At 42.2% G+C, this 18,213-nt stretch overlaps 1 protein-coding gene across 1 annotated transcript in view; it reads left to right on the forward strand.

Moving 5' to 3' along the window:
- The window catches only part of SCN8A (sodium voltage-gated channel alpha subunit 8), a 151,788-nt gene that overhangs the window by 81,836 nt on the left and 51,739 nt on the right, over nt 1-18,213 (forward strand). The window contains exons 11-16 of the mRNA XM_048488370.1: nt 6,492-6,779; nt 8,473-8,865; nt 10,983-11,118; nt 13,047-13,285; nt 13,924-14,097; nt 16,955-17,311. Coding sequence (XP_048344327.1) covers nt 6,492-6,779; nt 8,473-8,865; nt 10,983-11,118; nt 13,047-13,285; nt 13,924-14,097; nt 16,955-17,311 — 1,587 coding nt within the window. The remainder of the gene's footprint in view (nt 1-6,491; nt 6,780-8,472; nt 8,866-10,982; nt 11,119-13,046; nt 13,286-13,923; nt 14,098-16,954; nt 17,312-18,213) is intronic.

The raw sequence follows: 18,213 nt of genomic DNA on the forward strand, positions 1-18,213 counted from the left end.
TGGCTACTCATCAAGATGACTGAAGGGAACCAACCATCTCATCTAGAGGCAGTAAAAATGAATATGAATGCTAGGTGACAATATCATGGAAAGGCCTCTATACCATATTTGTGGTTATCCGGGGCAACTGGTTGGCAATTCTGAAAAACATGGTAAACTTTCGGTCTCAGAACCTTAAGCCAATAAACAGACTCTGAAGTGATAATCAGCAGCATTTATTGAGGAGGTATTCAAGCATCATATTTGGCAAAGCCAGTTCTAACTATGCTGGCATTTGTGGTCCCATATATTCCCCAAAGGTCCCCCGCTCCCAACTTCCCACAGGTAGCCTCTGGAACTGAGACTTCCCCGAGGTCAGCAATAGATAGCAGAAGAGCCACCTGGTCCCCTGCCCATAACAAGATAACAGTTGTAACTCTTTTCTCCTGGGACAGGTGATGTGGGGACTACAAAGCATGTTCATTACAAAGCATGCAAAGCCATAAAGTACAGGTCAAGGAAAGAATGCACAGATGACAGTGATTACATAGGCTGGTTACATATATCAAAAGAGGCATTGAATGGTTATACAGTGGAACCTCGGTTTTCATTGCCTTCGGTTTTCATCGGTTTCGGTTTTCATCGATTTTCAGTGAAAAATTTGTCTCGGTTTTCATCGATTTGCAGTAAGGTGCAGGAGTTTGTGGAGAAAAATCACCCAGACAAAGCTGTTGCAGGCCATATCTGCAACTTGTTTAATGACAGTGTCTTGCCCCATTTCAGACAAATCTTAAAGAGGCGTCAGAAACAGATGTCTTTGGACAGCTTTCTGGTGCGACATTGGTCCACTGGCTCTGAAGCTCGTCCTAGTGTTATTGTTTGTTACTGTTTTCAGCATTAAACACTATGTTTATTCATACACTATGTTTTTTGGAATGCCTAGAACGGATTGATTGGATTTACATTGATTCCTATGGAAAAATTTGCCTCGGTTTTCATCGGTTTTCATCGATTCTTTTCGGATTACCAATGAAAACTGAGGCTCCGCTGTATATAGCAGGTTACATGAATTCAAGAATGTACCCCTTCCACTCAGATAATCATCCTCCTGACAATAATGGACATGACGGACTACTGGTCTGATCCAAAACAGTTCTTCTTTGGTTCTTATTAGCTGGAAAGAATTTTCTCCTAAATATATGATAGGTATTGTCACTGGGAATATGTTTTTCTCACATGCATGTTGTGTGTTTGAATACATGTAAAAAGTGTGTTTTGCTGCCACCAACCCAAGATATAAAACTCAGCCTCTCAGTAAACAAGGGCCTTGGGGAACCCTGATGAGGCTGCCTGTGAGTACATCTGGAGGGCAGAGTTCCCAACTGCATTAGCTTTCCTTGTAAGTGAATGTCCTTTAGTTTGTAAGGGCAGTCTTTAATGTGTGCACGAGATTTCCAGGAACAGTCTGCTTTCTTAAACATAAAGAAGCTTTAATACAACATATTAAGCTAGAGAACAGATATCGGAAATAATCACAATAGTAAAAAGTACAGATCTAAGGAAATAATAGTAAAACATCAAATTTAACTGCATCATGCTGGTTAACCGCATCATTCTGTCCACAAGCCAAATTCTTTCCAACTATTTCAGGAATGTTAGGTACCTAGTTTCCGGCACTATAATTTACCAGACTCTTTAATCATTTTATCAAACCCCTCCCCACTCAAAAAACTAAGTTTTTGTATTGTAAAAGTTCACCTGACCTAATCTTGCTTCAGTGGATTTTGTTTGTTTTTAAACCTTGCTAAGTTTTGTTAGACTAACCTTTAAATGGATTTGAAAACTTTTTCAAAGGATAAAAGAACTGTATTAAAGTATTCCTAACTGGCCAGCAAACAGCTGCCAGTTCATTTTCAAGAATTCAGAATCTCTCATCTGAAAAATGGAACTAAAGAAGAGCCTAAAATGTTAGTTTCCTAAACTTCCTGGCTTCAATTGTTTTGAAGCCCAGAGTGGACACTAATAAACTGTTTTACATTCAATCTATACTAATTACTGTTTGACAAACAACTCTGCCTCTTCTTAATTGCCTAGCACTAGCTTATTCAGGGAGGAACTAGCCTTATGCTGAGATTTAATTTGTGTTTTCTAAACAATTCGTAACATACTTTTCACAACAGTTAAATAGCTCAAACCACCAGGACCACAACAACTTCACTATCCAGGGGGGGAAAAGTGTTCAGGAAACTTCTAACAGAAAAAGAACACACACACACACACCCAAGAAGAACCCTCTAAAAATTCAAGCACAAAAAAGGGCTACGAAAGGACCAACCCAGAGTCCCTACCATAAAACAAAAGCAGAGCACAAGCCATTTAACAAATAAAACTAGCAGAAAGTAAAGTCAAAGGGGAAAGAACCAGAAAATAAACTAACCAAGCAAAGCCCCTCACTAGACCTAAAAAAGAAAAAAAATCTGCACACGGTCGGCTGATTCCACACAGCGTAATAATACTGAGTTACATTTGAAATTTTAAAATCTGGGTCTATTTTATCCTGGTTTCTCCCTTCGCATGGCTGCCTGTTTCCAAGAAGGAATCGAGTTAAGACTGAGAGGAAATATTCCGATTTCTTTTGCATGAGCCCAGCTTTTTGTTCGTTTGTTTTTACAGCGCAGACTCAGTCACACATGCTTGAACATCCCCAGTGTGCTGCATTCTGATTGACTCTCTCCCTTTCCAAAGGCAACGCTTCTGATTGGCAAATCCAAAGCAACTGCAGGAAAACCAAGCAGGACACACACACCTTTTTTCTCTAGCTTTGAAAAGGAGCCAGTGCAGTGAGCAACATGGCAAGCACGTTGTGCTATACAAAGTAAAAACTTTTGACCAATACTGGGCAGAGCACTATGTCCCAGCCACATTTAAAGGTGTGCCAAAACTACAGCACAAGACACTCACCACCCCACCACCACCACCCCCGATGTACCAAATAACATTCGACTGGTCTTTGAGGCTGTCACGGGGTGCTTGAGAACATCCTGCCAGGCGGGCACTTCCTCACCCCCCCCCCAAGGACCCTGTTGGGAACTTGAGCCCAGAGCTGCAGGGCTGGGCTCACCGGACTGCAGCTCGACTAGCAAGCAGCGCTTGGTGAAAGCGAACGGGAATGGGGTGAGCACTTGTGCTTTCTGCATGGTCCTGCTTGCCTGGCTCCCAGGAGAGCTCTCAAGGGGCAGGAAACTTGCTTGGGGAACGTTTCAGAAAGGGCGGGCTGCCACACCAGTCAGCGGCTCAGCAGAAATGAAACTGACATGATGTCTGGCAGAGCAGGGAGATCAGGCAGCAGGGCGGGGAAAAAAATCGGTATTGCTCCCGTAGTGTTCCCAGCATTTAATTTTTACCTAGATATATTCTGATATCATATTCATTAACATTTTTCCTGTCTGCTCAATATCTCATAGAAATATAACAATATCATCTTCATGCAAACTAATTTTGAATTGGTTTGCGGTATAGTTGATTCCGTCAATTATTTTCTCCTCTCTTACTGTAATTGCTAAGGGTTCTAATGACAAAGCAAATAGAAGGGGCGAAACCGGACAGCCTTGGCATATGCCTCTCTAGAATATTCCAATTTGAGAGGACAGACAATCATTTATATTTATCCTAGCAGAACATCTTGTATAGATTATATCTACCTTTTTAAAAAATTAATTCCAAAACCAAATGCTGAGAGGGCCTCTTTAAAAAAAAACAGTGCTCTACTTTGTCAAAGGTCTTTTCGGCTTCTAAAAATAAAAAGTCTGATTCTAGCTTTTCTTTCTTAACAATATCTAATAGATTTGAAATTTTACATACATTAGCTGTTATGTAACGTTGCAGAATAAAACCTGCTTGGTCAGAAGAGATATATCTACAAATAATTTTCTCCAACCAGACTGCAAGAATAGATGTTCAAATTTTGTTGTCTACATTTAAAAGACTAATAGGTCTATAAGAATTCATAAAAATAAGATATTTTGTTGGTTTAGAAATTACTATAATCTTGCTTTCCATACAAGTTCTAGGGAGACTTCAATTTCTAAATATCTCATTTATAGCTTCTAATAGGGACAGTTTATTAAGTATACAAATTTTTAATAAAAATGTTAATAAAATTTTGGAGTAAGGCCACCCAGATCAGGTACATTATTTACTTTTAGGTTTTGGATTGCTAACTCTATCTCTAGTAAGTTTATTTCCTCATCCATTATGTTTCTGTTGTCTTCTGACAGCTTGGGTATTTTAAGCCTATTTAAATAATGTCTAGTGCAGGGGTAGGGAACCTTTAACACTCAAAGAGCCATTTGGACCAGTTTTCCACGGGAAAAGAAAACACTTGGAGCTGCAAATAATTTTTGACATTTAAAATAAAGATAACACTATATATATATATAGGGTTTTTTTTACCTTTTACTCCGCTCATTCTGAGAAGCGCATGGATGCGCCCGCCCTGCTGGCTGCAGGGCGGCCAAGGATGAAGCTGGTGGCTCGGCCTCGCTGGCCACCAGGAAAGCGCCCGCCCCGCTCCAACAGGGCGGCCAAGAGGGGAAGCCCGCGGCGCGGCCCAGCCGACCGTGGGCAGTTGGTGCACCCGCCCTGCTGCCTGCAGGGCAGGCAAGGATGGGGCCGGTGGCTTGGCTCGTGGAGCCGCAGTGCAAGGGCAGAAGAGCCGCATGCGGCTCTCGAGCCGCAGGTTCCCTACCCCTGGTCTAGTGTTATCTTTACGTGGTAAGCTAGACTTATATAAATCTTGACAATATTCAGTAAAACTAAATTATTCTCAGAGACAACTGAACCATCTTTCATGTTTATTCCTACTACTGATTCTTTTGGGGTTTTTTCTCTTTTACCCTACTAACAGTTTGCCTGATTTATCACCTTTCTATTTTTTTAAAGGTGATAAAGGGACAAGTTTTAAAGCGACACATTTTAAACGGACAAGTTTATGGTAAAATTGACTTCTACCACACTTTTGTCCAAATGCCACCCTGGGCCACCAAATACCACCCTGTGTCACCATTGCCATGATGATGTCACTTCCAGTAAATGCCAGAAATGGCATTGCCGTATCACTGACAATGGTAGATGAGACCTCTCTTTGCTCCCAGTATATCCATCCCATGCTGCTGGTTCCCAGGGGTACCTAGCAACTCTGCAGAGGATCCCTAACCAGGGAATTGGCAAACCTAGTATACCATCTCAGAATTCTACCAACTCATTTTGTTGCACATATAGTCTAAGTCTCATCTGTCAAAAACAATCTAATGCTATATTTGGTCATTGACTGTAAATAAAAATTACTTACTTACAGTCTTCTAATGCTAAATACTGCAAGTGATCTATTTATCCACTTCGCTGAAGTGTCAAATAGTGTTGCTGTCTAATGCAATGCCACATGTGTAAGAAATATCCAGCATTACACCCATTTTCTAGTGCTCTTTAGTTTGAGCAGAATGAGGAAGGGCTGTAAGAGCTCTGTAAATAATTTGTTTAAATAAAGTGCTATGTGTGTTCAAAGACAAAGAGTACTTTTATGATATAGAAAGAACACATATTGTCTAAGGCTTTCATGGCTGGAATCAACTGGCTGTTGTAGATTTTCTGGGGTAGGAAACTGGAGATAAGAGGTTTTGCTCTATTTGTTTTCTTGTGACACTGAAGGAATGTTTTGTATGACTGAATGGGGGGAGATTTGAATTAAGGAAGAAATTACACCAACACTTCCTGATAAAGGTCCTACACTGGAGCCAGCTCCCTAAGGGAACCGTAATCCCCTGGTATTTATAAACCAGCCTGAGGTCCTGACATTCAGGAAGAAGTTTGCCCCTTATTGGTCAGCCCAAGAAGGGATACAGAAATTGCAGCTTAATCTCTGACCTACACCTCTCCTCAAGAAGCAATGCTTAGTACTGTATCTGAACCTGTGGCTATTTTAGCTGAACCTAGGTTAGACTTTAAAGGAGCATTGAGTTGCTTCAGTGGATTTGAAACCACCCAGTTGGTAATGGAGTATATTATCTGAAGGATTTTTGCCCATGGAGGATGACTTTCCCTCCTCCTATTTGAACCCAAAATGTTCCTTGAGATGCTACTCTTGAATTTGAAATCCCTTCCAGGAACAGTATTTGGTATCATTTTGGGTGAGAAAGTCATGCTTCACAGGTTTTCTTCTACTGCAGGAAATGTTCTGGTGGATCCAAGCCGTGCTGCTTCAATCACAAAGTATATACAGCATACATATAAGCTTTTCCATTCAGTGTAGATCTGATTTGTGTGCAGGCTCCCAATACAGTCATTGCTTTCCTGTATTTTCAGAAGTGGCAAGGAAAAAGCTGAATCTCTGCCTTCGCTGTGCTTATTATTTTTTGTTGGTTTTGATTTTATGACATCCCAACTGTTCAGATTATATAGAATCCACATAAGGCAACATTGAGCAAAGTTGTTCCTTTCTTTTTCTTTTATTGCAGGCTGCAGCTATGGCCACTTCAGCAGGGACAGTTTCTGAAGATGCTGTGGAAGATGATGGAGGAGGAAGGATGTCTCATAGCTCATCAGAGTTCTCCAAGCTCAGCTCCAAGAGCGCCAAAGAAAGACGAAATAGGAGGAAGAAACGGAAGCAAAAGGAGCTGTCTGAAGGAGAGGAGAAGGGAGATGTCGAGAAGGTGTTTAAGTCTGAATCAGAAGATGGGATGAGGAGGAAGGTCTTCCGCTTACCAGACAACAGGCTAGGGCGGAAGCTTTCCATCATGAACCAGGTAAATGTTTAACCCTCAGTAAACAAAATGCTATTTTATATTAGGCTAGAGATGTCAAAAGAAAAAAATGGATTGCATTAATAGTTCAGTTGGAACTTGTTCTACAAGGAAGGAACATAATTCAAAAGATTAGTCTATAACATCTGTTGCTAATGGCCATAAAATTGGAATAGAAATAATGGTGTCTTGCATTTTAATGTATGTAGTCCCTATTTCATAAAAGCACATTTTCAATCCATCCAGAATACTGAGATTATCACAAACCTGATGAGCTTCCATTTAATGCCGTTGTGCATTTCATCCCAGTTCAATACAATCAAAGTTGTCAGGCAACGATCAGCTCCGCATCTTTATTTACATATGAGCAGTGAAAAGCAATCAAGTTATGGCAGACAGGAGTGGTAACTGACTATTTTGAAATCATCAGCCCTTGCATAACCCACTTCTCTTCATCTGCAAATTGAGGGTACAGCACGAAATGTAAAAATATGATTACCTATTGAAATTATTGACATGTAATACCCACTGCAAAGAACAGATGTAACAGTAACAATAGCTGGATGAAAAGAAAGGTAAATTGTCCATTACTGGTCCAAGGGATAAGAGTAGCCTTGTGGGGCAAACTAAGGGTTGCGAAGAGGAGGAATCAGGAGGCAAGGGTGTTAAGAGTTAAGGGGCTTTGAGGCAACGTGTCGAAGGCAGCTACAAAATCTATAATGGAAGGTTAGACAGAGAAGGCCTGAGAATAAAATTGAGACAGAGTTGAGGAAGAGAGGAGATAATAAGCAGGGAAGTACAGGCAAGGGAGATTTACAGTGCAGTCCTAAACAGAATTACACCTTTCTAAACCCATTGACTTCAGTGGATTTAGAAAGATGTAGCTCAGTTTGGAATTATACTGTTAAAGGGCTAGGAAGGATAAGGTTACTGTACAGGCACCCCTATCCATGAGTTCAGGTGGCCGCCCCACTGTTCTCAAAGGGGCTTCCCAGCAGCATGGAAAGGCTTCACAAGCATGACAGTCTCCCCGCCATCGAGAAGCCCCCATAGCGCACAATAGGCTTACGCCACCAAAGTGTAAGTCACACTTTGTAGCTGCCAGTATAATGAGTTGGACTGCCAGAAGGAAGCTGATGAATGGCTGGAAGGGAGCTAATGCTCCCACCCTTCTCTGCTACACCAGTGGTGGAGATGCAGGGACACTGCTGCAGCATTTTTCACCACATCCCACTGTCAGGGAGGGCGATGGCTGCACAACAGTGGTTTTGCCCCAGAGAGGGCAAATCCACCAATGTAGCTACCCTGGCACTCACACAAGCAGATTCAGCCCACCTCTTTAGATGAGGCTCTGTCTCTAGACCTTGACAGTATTACTCTGCCTTGCAGAGAAGGAGAATTCGATCGCTTGTGGATTTTCCTGTGACCAGGCAATGCTAATGGAGTAATGAGATGGAGAAGCAGTGAAGGGCAGGGCAGGTTTCAGATTGGTTTCACATATTGAGTGGAAGTGAACAGCCAGTTCCTGACTGTAGATTTCTGTACATTTGTGATACGGGTATGTAGGGAATTCAAACCTCTTTGATCCTGGTTGTTCATTTACATAAAACTGTCTTTTTTTCCCCCCTCAGCGAGGGTATTTCTCAATGGTTGTGCACCCTTCTCATTCCATTTGCTTTTTTGTCGTCTCTTCCAGTCATTGCTTAGCATCCCAGGATCCCCTTACCTCTCCCGACATAATAGCAAAAGCAGCATCTTCAGCTTCAAAAGAGGCTTTCGTGACCCAGGTTCAGAAAATGAATTTGCCGATGACGAGCACAGCACTGTGGAGGAGAGCGAGGGCAGGAGGGATTCCCTCTTCATCCCCATCCGGGGCCGTGAGCGGAAAAGCAGCTACAGCGGTTACAGTGGTTACAGCCAGGGAAGCAGATCATCCCGTATCTTTCCCAGCATCCATCGGAATGTGAAGAGGAACAGCACCGTGGACTGCAATGGTGTGGTCTCCCTGATTGGCGGACCAACCTCCAACATACCCAGCGGACGGATTCTGCCTGAGGTGAAAATAGATAAGGCAGCTACTGATGACAGCGTAAGAAAGTCAATGAGTAGATAGTCTAGGCATGGCGGCCTGTCCTTTTCTCTGCTTTCCTGTATGCCGCCAAATGGATCCCTGACGGAATGAAAGTTGGTTGGTCTAGCCGTAAATGTTACAATCTGAATCCTTCTCCCAAACTCCTTTGCTTTTAATCTTCTTCACTTTCTCTTGGATTAACCTACTCACATATTCCCCTCTTCTGGCTTCAAAGAAAAAAATGGCTTGGAACAATAATAATTAAGGGAGAAAGAAAATAGTAATAAATGTACTTTGCTTATTAAATATAATCTACGAAAATGTTCAAGTTATCTTGAGGATCACTGACTGTGAATGGGATAGATCAGAAGTTTTCAAATCCCATCCACACATGCACAGTTAATTTTATATAAATCATTCTTGGCAGATTGTTATATTACTTTTTTTTAAAGTTCCAATACAAGTTCTAGAAAGTTCTAGTATACACAGGTTAAAAAATAAAACTCTGTACAAAATCAAATATTAAAGTTTTTCAAAGCAATGAGAAAGGCTTTGTTCTCGGTGAGATAATAAACCTGCCTCTGAATTGCACCACTTCAGACTTCAGGTGGGGGCTCAGATGACTGAAAAAATGCCTCAATATAAAAAACTGGGTCTCAGGAAAACACTGTTTTATCCTGTTAGTGGAGGGGTCCTCCCTCAAACAGAAAAAAAGAATATTCATGCACACTAACCCTTACCTGCAGTCTGAATTGACAGTAATCAGATATGTGTTTGCCACATTGGCAAGAACAATACGAGGGACTGAAAACAAAGATGCATGATCATCTGTAGGCCAAATCACATTGCCACTAATCCTAAATATACTTACCTTTACTGAAATATGTTCCTGGGTAAGTATACATAGGAATAACATCTTTGTATTTGGCCAGTCTTGTTCCGTCTGTAATTTCCAAGCTTTTTTTTAAAACACCCACCTGTCTTAATTCTTGCAAGCTAATTTGAAACTCCCTCGCCTGATCCTTTCCCCTCCTTAAGAATGTTTTCAATTCCTTCCTAGCTATTTTCAGCTTCAACTATTACCACTTTCCCTAGTTAGCATGTTAATGTACTTTCAGAATTCAGTGGTTTAACAGCATGGAACTATCGCAGACTTTAGCATGATGCATGCGTGAAAGTTAAGATATGTTTCTGTATTATGTGACTTTGCAACAGCAGCTGTACTTGTTAAACAGTACAAATAGACAGCAAATCTTCATCATACTGGAAGGACCATATAAACTACGCAGCTATTCCTGGAGCCATTTTGTTTCAAATATCTGTATGTTGAACTCCTAAGGCAGCTAACATGTAATGTAGTGGTTAGAGTGTTAGAGACCCAGGTTCCGATCCCCACTCTGTCTTGGAAGCTTGCTGGGTGACTGTGGGCCAGTCATTCTCTCACAGCTACTCAACCTCTATCTAGCCAGCAAGCATTGTGGGAGAATAAAATGGAGGAGAGGAGAATGATGTTATCTGTTTTGGGTGCTCAAGAAGGTTATAAATGAAGTAAATAATAAATACATGTTTCCTGACACTGCAGTAATTACCCATTTCTAATTCAACATATCTGTTCCTGCTTCCGTTGTCAAAGAAAGAGGTAGATTCACCCTTCATAGAAGGGGAGACACTCTCACAGTCAGAGTCGTAGCAAGGGGGGAAAGCGCACGGTGCACTGGTGCATCCTCCGTCCCCCCTGTCATGCCACGCCCCCCGCCATGCCCCCATCACGCCCCCACAGGGGCATGCGCCCAGTGCATCCCCCCCTGTCCCCTTGGAGCTACGCCTCAGCTCGCAGCAAGTTCCATCAAAGCTTCAGGAAAGTTACCCTTCTTTATGAAAGTTTGGAAATTCTAACTGTTAATACACCAACTGATTTAATTGCCAGAATTAAGTAGCATGTAGATCAAAATCCTTCTGCACTTTGAGGAAGGTTAATAAGGCTATGTCAGGCATAACTCTGTCTACCGTATTATAAAGGCTCAACAGAGCCCTTCAAAACAAATTCTGCCTTTGTTTTGCAGCTAAAAGCCTATCACGTTTCACTCCATCAGCAGTAAAGAGATTATACTAACAGAATGTTATGGATTTTGCAGGGAACCACTGAGGTGGAAATTAAAAAGAAACCTGGTGGGTCTCTCTTAGTATCAATGGATCAGCTGAACGCATCCTATGGAAGGAAGGACCGAACCAACAGTATAATGACTGTTATAACAAATACTCTTGTAGAAGGTATGTGTGAACTGTAGTTTTTATGTGTTTCTGTTCCCCCTAGCTCAGTTATTCCAGAAGTCAGTATTCACTTTCTCTTATTACACATTTCTTTTTTTAAAAAAATAATGAGACTGTATAGATAACTTTGAAAACAAAAACATGGCTGCAGCAACACCCACTGGGTTTGCAAATAGCTTGAGGATGGAGTTTTGTGAATCTCTAGATCTTACTACATAAAGGCCATGCATCAAAAATCACTCAATATTTTGCTTTGAGAGGCAATTTGTATAAATTTTGCAATTTGTATAAATTCTGCGGATTCCATACAGGTCAAATATAACATCTGCAGGACATTGTAAAAACCTTTCGGGGACGGGGGACTTTACACAGGACCCGTTCCCAAAACTAGTTTGGCCCATTTTATTCCCCTCAACCCAGGATTTTCGAAAACCACTAAACTAGCAATCCTTTTGCACAATCCCGGGTTGGATGTGCTTCTGCTTAAATACAACAGGCAGGAGACACTTTATTTCCCTCCCTCACACCCGTACACTTTAGGTTCCTCGACATCTACTAATTCAGAGAGAATCTGCCCGCCTGCCATTCTGTGCAGGTCGCCCACCACCTTGTGGGCAGATTCTCTGAGTGCCCGACAGTGTACAAAGTCCCCCAAGCATATTTTCTCCCCGTGGCAGTGAGTATGGCCCTATATAGATCTGCAGCAACACGTTCGTCACTGCCTGGCCATTGCAGGGAGGTCCCTTTTTCTTGTGTGTTGCACATGTGCAGCTACACAGGTGCAGCCAATTGGATTGTGGAATAATCAGCATGGCTGTGGGGGTTCATTTCTGTATTCCTATGCAGCTACATATGTGTTCCAGGAATTTTTTTTTAAAAAAAGAGGGAAGCATCTCTGTTCAAAAGCGTGAAAGCATCCCAGATTGTTTCCAAGAGCTCCAATTACTGGGTCAAGGGCACACATGCAAAGAAGGAAAAGGAAAATGAGTTCCTTTATAACAGCTGCAACCTGTTATACACATACTGTGTGGAATCAACCACATATGAAATGGAGCAGCAGTGGCATAGTGGTTAAGAGCAGGTGCATTCTAATCTGGAGGAACCGGATTTGATTCCCTGTTCTGCCGCTTGAGTTGTGGAGGCTTATCTGGGGAACTCAGATTAGCCTGTGCACTCCCACACGTGCCAGCTGGGTGACCTTGGGCTAGTCACAGCTTTTCGGAGCTCTCTCAGCCCCACCCAACTCACAGGGTGTTTGTTGTGAGGGGGGAAGGGCAAGGAGATTGTAAGCCCCTTTGAGTCTCCTACAGGAGAGAAAGGGGGGGATATAAATCCAAATTCTTATTCTTCTAACAACATAGATAATTACAGGCCATGCCATGTTCAGTTCTTTAATATGAAACTTCAGAATTAGTGTAGTATAGTAGTTAGAGTGCAGACTAGAACTCTTAAATCATAGAATCAAATCTCAGTGTTACTATGAATGTCTTCGAATGGCCTTGGCCAGTTATTCTATCTTGATAAGGTTGTTATTGGGATAAAATGGAGGAGTGCACTCCTATGAGCTTCTTGGAGGAACAGCAGGCTAACAGTGTAAAAGGGAGAGTTAACATTCACACATTATAATCTCACAATGTAAAGTATACAATTTATTTATGCTATCAAAATATCAATTGTATGCCTATTTAAATTAGTTAAATACACATACAGTTTTCTTCCACGTCCATGATAATTTTGATCTTTTGATTACATTGATTTGTAAAATGGGACAAACTCTTATTCTAAAACGGAATAATTCTACACACTTTAAATTCTGACTTAAAAAATTAAGAATGACTCCCATCTGGAATTAAATTTCTAATATTTTCTGGGGTTTAACAGGTACACTTCAAAACCATCAGTGACACCCCTTTCTTATCTTGTTGCAGAGCTGGAAGAATCTCAGCGAAAGTGCCCCCCATGCTGGTACAAATTTGCCAACACCTTCCTTATCTGGGAGTGCCACCCATACTGGGTGAAGTTAAAAGAAATTGTCAATTGTATTGTTATGGATCCTTTTGTGGATTTAGCCATTACCATCTGTATTGTTTTGAATACTCTGTTCATGGCAATGGAACATCATCCCATGACCCCACAATTTGAGCATGTCTTGTCTGTCGGAAATCTGGTAAGCAATTTTTCTGTGAAAAGGTTCCTAGTGAAGGTGGAAAAGAGAATGTATTGTCGAAGGCTTTCACGGCCGGAATCACTTGGGTGCTGTGTGGTTTCCGGGCTGTATGGCCGTGTTCTAGCAGCATTCTCTCCTGACATTTCGCCTGCATCTGTGGCTGGCAGCCACAGATGCAGGCGAAACGTCAGGAGAGAATGCTGCTAGAATACGGCCATACAGCCTGGAAACCACACAGCACCCAAGGAAAAGAGAATGTTTCGCCAAACTGATTAATTGATAACTTCATTCCTCATTCTAGTGAAAAGTTGATTTATGTTCTTCTCCAACTATTTATTAATACTAGGAAAAGATTACTGGTACAACCCATAGCCAGATTTTTGGTGAGGCTTTAGGTGATGCTACTGTTAGTTTTGAAGCACTGAGAAAGAAATGTGTTGGGAAATTCAGAGAAATGTTAAGGTGATGTAACAATGGGCCAAACACTGCATGGGGGGCGGGGGGGTACTGCCTATTTGTCTTAAGTGCAATATGGTCCATCCATTTTCCCCCTCTTTTCTTCTTTTAATATTGAATAATATGCACTCTTAAATCAAGAGAGAGCTTTATACATTCAATTTCCCTTTTTTTGTCCCCAGGTTTTCACAGGAATATTCACAGCTGAAATGTTCTTGAAGCTGATTGCAATGGATCCTTACTATTATTTTCAAGAAGGCTGGAACATTTTTGATGGATTTATTGTGTCTCTGAGCTTACTGGAACTGATGCTAGCAGATGTAGAGGGGCTTTCTGTGCTGCGATCTTTCCGACTGGTATTTATTCTCTTATTTTAAAGTTTCCTTTCTTGCAGCTACTATAAAGTCTTTTATATAAGTTTGTATAGATGTATATCAATATAACGCATCATCAATTTCCAAGATGATTAGCAGGTATTTGGGGGGGTGGGAGGGGAATAACTGCCTGCTTATTGAATAGTGAATTGTTTGGAGCTCCATTTTCCCAGCCTAAATGTTAACTGAAAGCATAATATCTGCCAGATTCTGAAGGCTTACCTGTTTCAAACATATGTTTGAGTGCTTTTAATTTGTTGGATGTTATCAATACCAGAGTAGGGAAATGAGAATAGGGAAATTCGGATTTGGCACCGCTGACCAGCCAACTTTGCTGAAGTTTGGATGGTTGGGGACTCGTTCTGGGGGCACCAGGTTCACTTTCAATTGAGTGCCCATAGCATTTGCCCCCCCCCCCCAACCAAACTTCACTGAAGTTGGCTGATTCCTTTCAGCAACCCTGTGGGAAATTTGGTGCCCCTGCCCAGAACAAGACCCAAAGCCCACCCTATTAAAATCTCTACCACAAAGTCAGCTGGGCATAACAGCAAGCCTCAACCCATCCCACACCTCCCACTGTTTCAAATGAAAGGGGAAAACCAGCATTTTTGCCTCCAAGAGAGCAGCAGAGGCACGCTCTCCCTTCCCTAATGCCTTCCACATCCACAGCAACACTTCCACCTCTTAATACAAAGCCACCATACAACAAAACCTGATGAACATGACAGAATTAGGTATACCACAGCAACATTTAACAACCCAGATACTCCCCAGTGACAAATGCACACACCGGAAAAAAAAACCTGAACTGAAATGAAGAAAATGCTGCTAGCAGCAACTTAACAACAGTAAAACAACTGAACAAATTGCAAATTAAACTCTAGAAGAACCTGGGTCTTTGGGCCTATGCCCTAACTAGATGTTAGGAAACTTTGCTTAAATGGAGTCCAAGCTGTTGTTGAGGCTCCCTTTACTTTAAATCCCACAAATGCTGAATATCTATTTGGCATTTGGAGATATTCGGATCACTTGTATTCGGAAAGCTTGTATTTGGCCCAAATGCAAGCCAAAAAAGCTGAATATCGCTATGATTTGGCTTTTTTAAAAAAATTGGGTTTACCGAATCTCCAAGCCTAGAAATGATTATTTTAATTAAATGAGCAAGGTGGTAATACCCTAATGATAGGTCGATTATGATGCATATAATAATTTACATAATGTGGTTCACATAATTGGTTGGATCCAATAAAATATTTCTGTATGCACAACAGTTATTGTGCAAGTGAAAGTTCTGAAAATGAAATTCATTGAGCAAATGGAAGTACTAAAAATGACATTGTTTTATGTATAAGATATTACATCCCAACATTATTTTCTGCACACTTAAGACATAGCACAAGGGGTTTTATCATCATGTCAACACTATATGTTGTGAAGATATTTTTCAGGAAGTCACAGGTGAAATTTTCTTGATTTCAAATATCTGAAAGAAATGGTTCCAGTAGTAGAGGGGCTGTTTGTTGTTGTTATTGTGGCTATGTTTTTAAATTTTGTTTGCATTTTTAGATTTGTTGGCCACTTTGAGTTTTGAGGGAAAGGGTGGGATGAAATATTTTAAATGCAGAAATCAATTTGAATGAAAAGCATGTCTATGCTCAATAAGATTCACATGGCAGCAGTCAGTCAAAAAGTGCATGGTAACTATCTGCAAAGCCTAACTTTGCAGATGAATGAAAAAGTCATAGGCCGTTTCCGCACGGCCGTGGAGGCGCCTCCACACCGGCAGAATTCTCGCCAGCGTGGAGGCGGAGGCCGTTCGCATGCAAGCATGCGGGTGGCCTCCAGAGAGGCCGGCAGACGGCAGGCGGCTCCGCACGGAGCCGCCTCTTCCCCCTTCCCCGTCCCACTCACCGTGTCCCCGTGTTTACTGGGTTGCAGAGCCCACGCCCACGCTGCCCTCCGACCTCCAGGGGTCGGAGGACAGCGTCGGTCAGGCTGCGACGGCCAGCAGGCTGACGACGGGACACGGTGGAGTGGGACGGGGAGGGGAAACAGCGTGTTCCCGGCGGTGCTGTTCGCACCGCGCCGCCAGGAACACGCTTTCCCCTCAAAAACAACCCTTTAAAGGGTTGTTTTTTAGGGCGGCCTGACGCCGCCCTGGGGGAGGGGGAGCGCAGTCAGGTCGGCGCTGCTGCGTTGCAGCAGCACCGCCTGTGCGAACGGCGGCCTGGGGGCGGCGTTTTTACCGCCCCCAGGCCGTCGTTTTTGGCCCGTGCGGAAAGAGCCATAGATTAAAAATGAAACAGTGGCATTTTACAGGCTAGCATTTATTCTGGCATAGGGTCTCATGAGTCAGTGCTGTCTTGTGTCTAGTGAAGTGATTGCTGACAAAAGCTTACGTTGGAATGAATATTGTTAAACATTAAGGTGCCACTGCCCTGACCTGAGTAGCCCAGCCTAGCTTGATCTCATGAGATCTCAGAAGCTAAGCAGGGTCGACCCTGGCAAGTATTTTCATGGGAGACCTCCAGAGAATACCAGGATTGTGGTGCGGAGGCAGGGAATGGCAAACCACCTCTGAGCATCTTTTGCTTTGAAAACCCTAAAAGGTTGCCGTAAGTTGGCTATGACTTGACAGTGAAAAAAAACCCCTAAGATGGCTACTCATCTGGAATTATCATAGATACTGTGTTCTGTCTACAGAGGTTGCCTGTTCAGTTCTTGATTTGTGGGTCATAAATTAATATATCTGAAAAAATGTGCCTCAGTTTCTTCCTTCTGTTTTTTATTTTTTAATCAGATAAACATTTTCTCTTTTTTTTTAACCATCGTCTTCTAGTTGAGAGTCTTCAAGCTGGCGAAATCCTGGCCAACCCTGAACATGTTGATCAAAATCATTGGTAACTCAGTGGGTGCCTTGGGTAACCTGACCTTGGTGCTGGCTATCATCGTTTTCATCTTTGCTGTGGTCGGGATGCAGCTTTTTGGCAAAAGCTACAAGGAATGTGTCTGCAAGATAAACCCCGATTGTGAGCTCCCACGATGGCACATGAACGACTTCTTCCACTCTTTTCTTATCGTCTTCCGTGTGCTGTGTGGGGAATGGATTGAGACCATGTGGGACTGCATGGAAGTTGCAGGACAGGGAATGTGCCTTATTGTCTTCATGATGGTGATGGTCATTGGGAATTTGGTGGTTAGTATACCTTTTGTGGTTTTCTTAATTGTTCTCTTGTACTGCAATGAATAGGAACTAATGTTCTTTGCTTGTTTTGAAACCCAATCCCAAGTATTCCTGCACTGGTTAAGTAGCTGCTGAAGTATGATATAATGACTGCTGTACCAGTGCAGTATCGTGACTGCAGTTGTAAGACCAAGCCTGTTGGATCCATCTGGTCCAGCATCTGATTCTTGGAAGCATAGGCTCATTCCGCACATGCAGAATAATGCACTTTCAAACTGCTTTCAGTGCTCTTTGAAGCTGTGCGGAATGGCAAAATCCACTTGCAAACAATTGTGAAAGTGGTTTGAAAACACATTATTTTGCGTGTGCAGAAGGGGCCTTAGATACCTCCAAGTAGCCCACAAGCAAAGCATAAAAGTAACTGCTCTTTCTTGTTGAGTCTCCTGCAATTAGTATTCTGTTTTTCTGGTTTATGCCAGCAAGATCCACTTGCAGACTAGACCTCATGAAATGAAAGTTTCCTGCTTCCCCCTGCTCCTGCTGAAGACTACTGACCTCGCCCCCCCCCCCCCCCCCACACACACACACACATACCAATGTCTCTTTCTGGGAGACAGCAGACTTTCAGGGACAGCATGGGAACAAAACAGGGGTCTGCAGTGGGAAGGGGAATTGGCAGATAATCTTCCATCTTTGAAACCAGCTGGTAGAATACAAGGCACATTTTTGTACTGGCATTGCAAATTACTCCGTAACAAAAACAAATACTAACAGTAGCAATCATATATATGTTACAGAGTATGGAATAAAGTTAGATTGGACACAACTCTCCAACTTTTAACGAGGGTGGTGTTTTTTGATATAAAGACAAAAATACACCCCAAAAAGCCACTTCGACTTTTCTTAGGTTTATT

Source organism: Sphaerodactylus townsendi, linkage group LG03 (assembly GCF_021028975.2).
Source record: "Sphaerodactylus townsendi isolate TG3544 linkage group LG03, MPM_Stown_v2.3, whole genome shotgun sequence".
NCBI classification, from domain to species: Eukaryota; Metazoa; Chordata; class Lepidosauria; order Squamata; family Sphaerodactylidae; genus Sphaerodactylus; species Sphaerodactylus townsendi.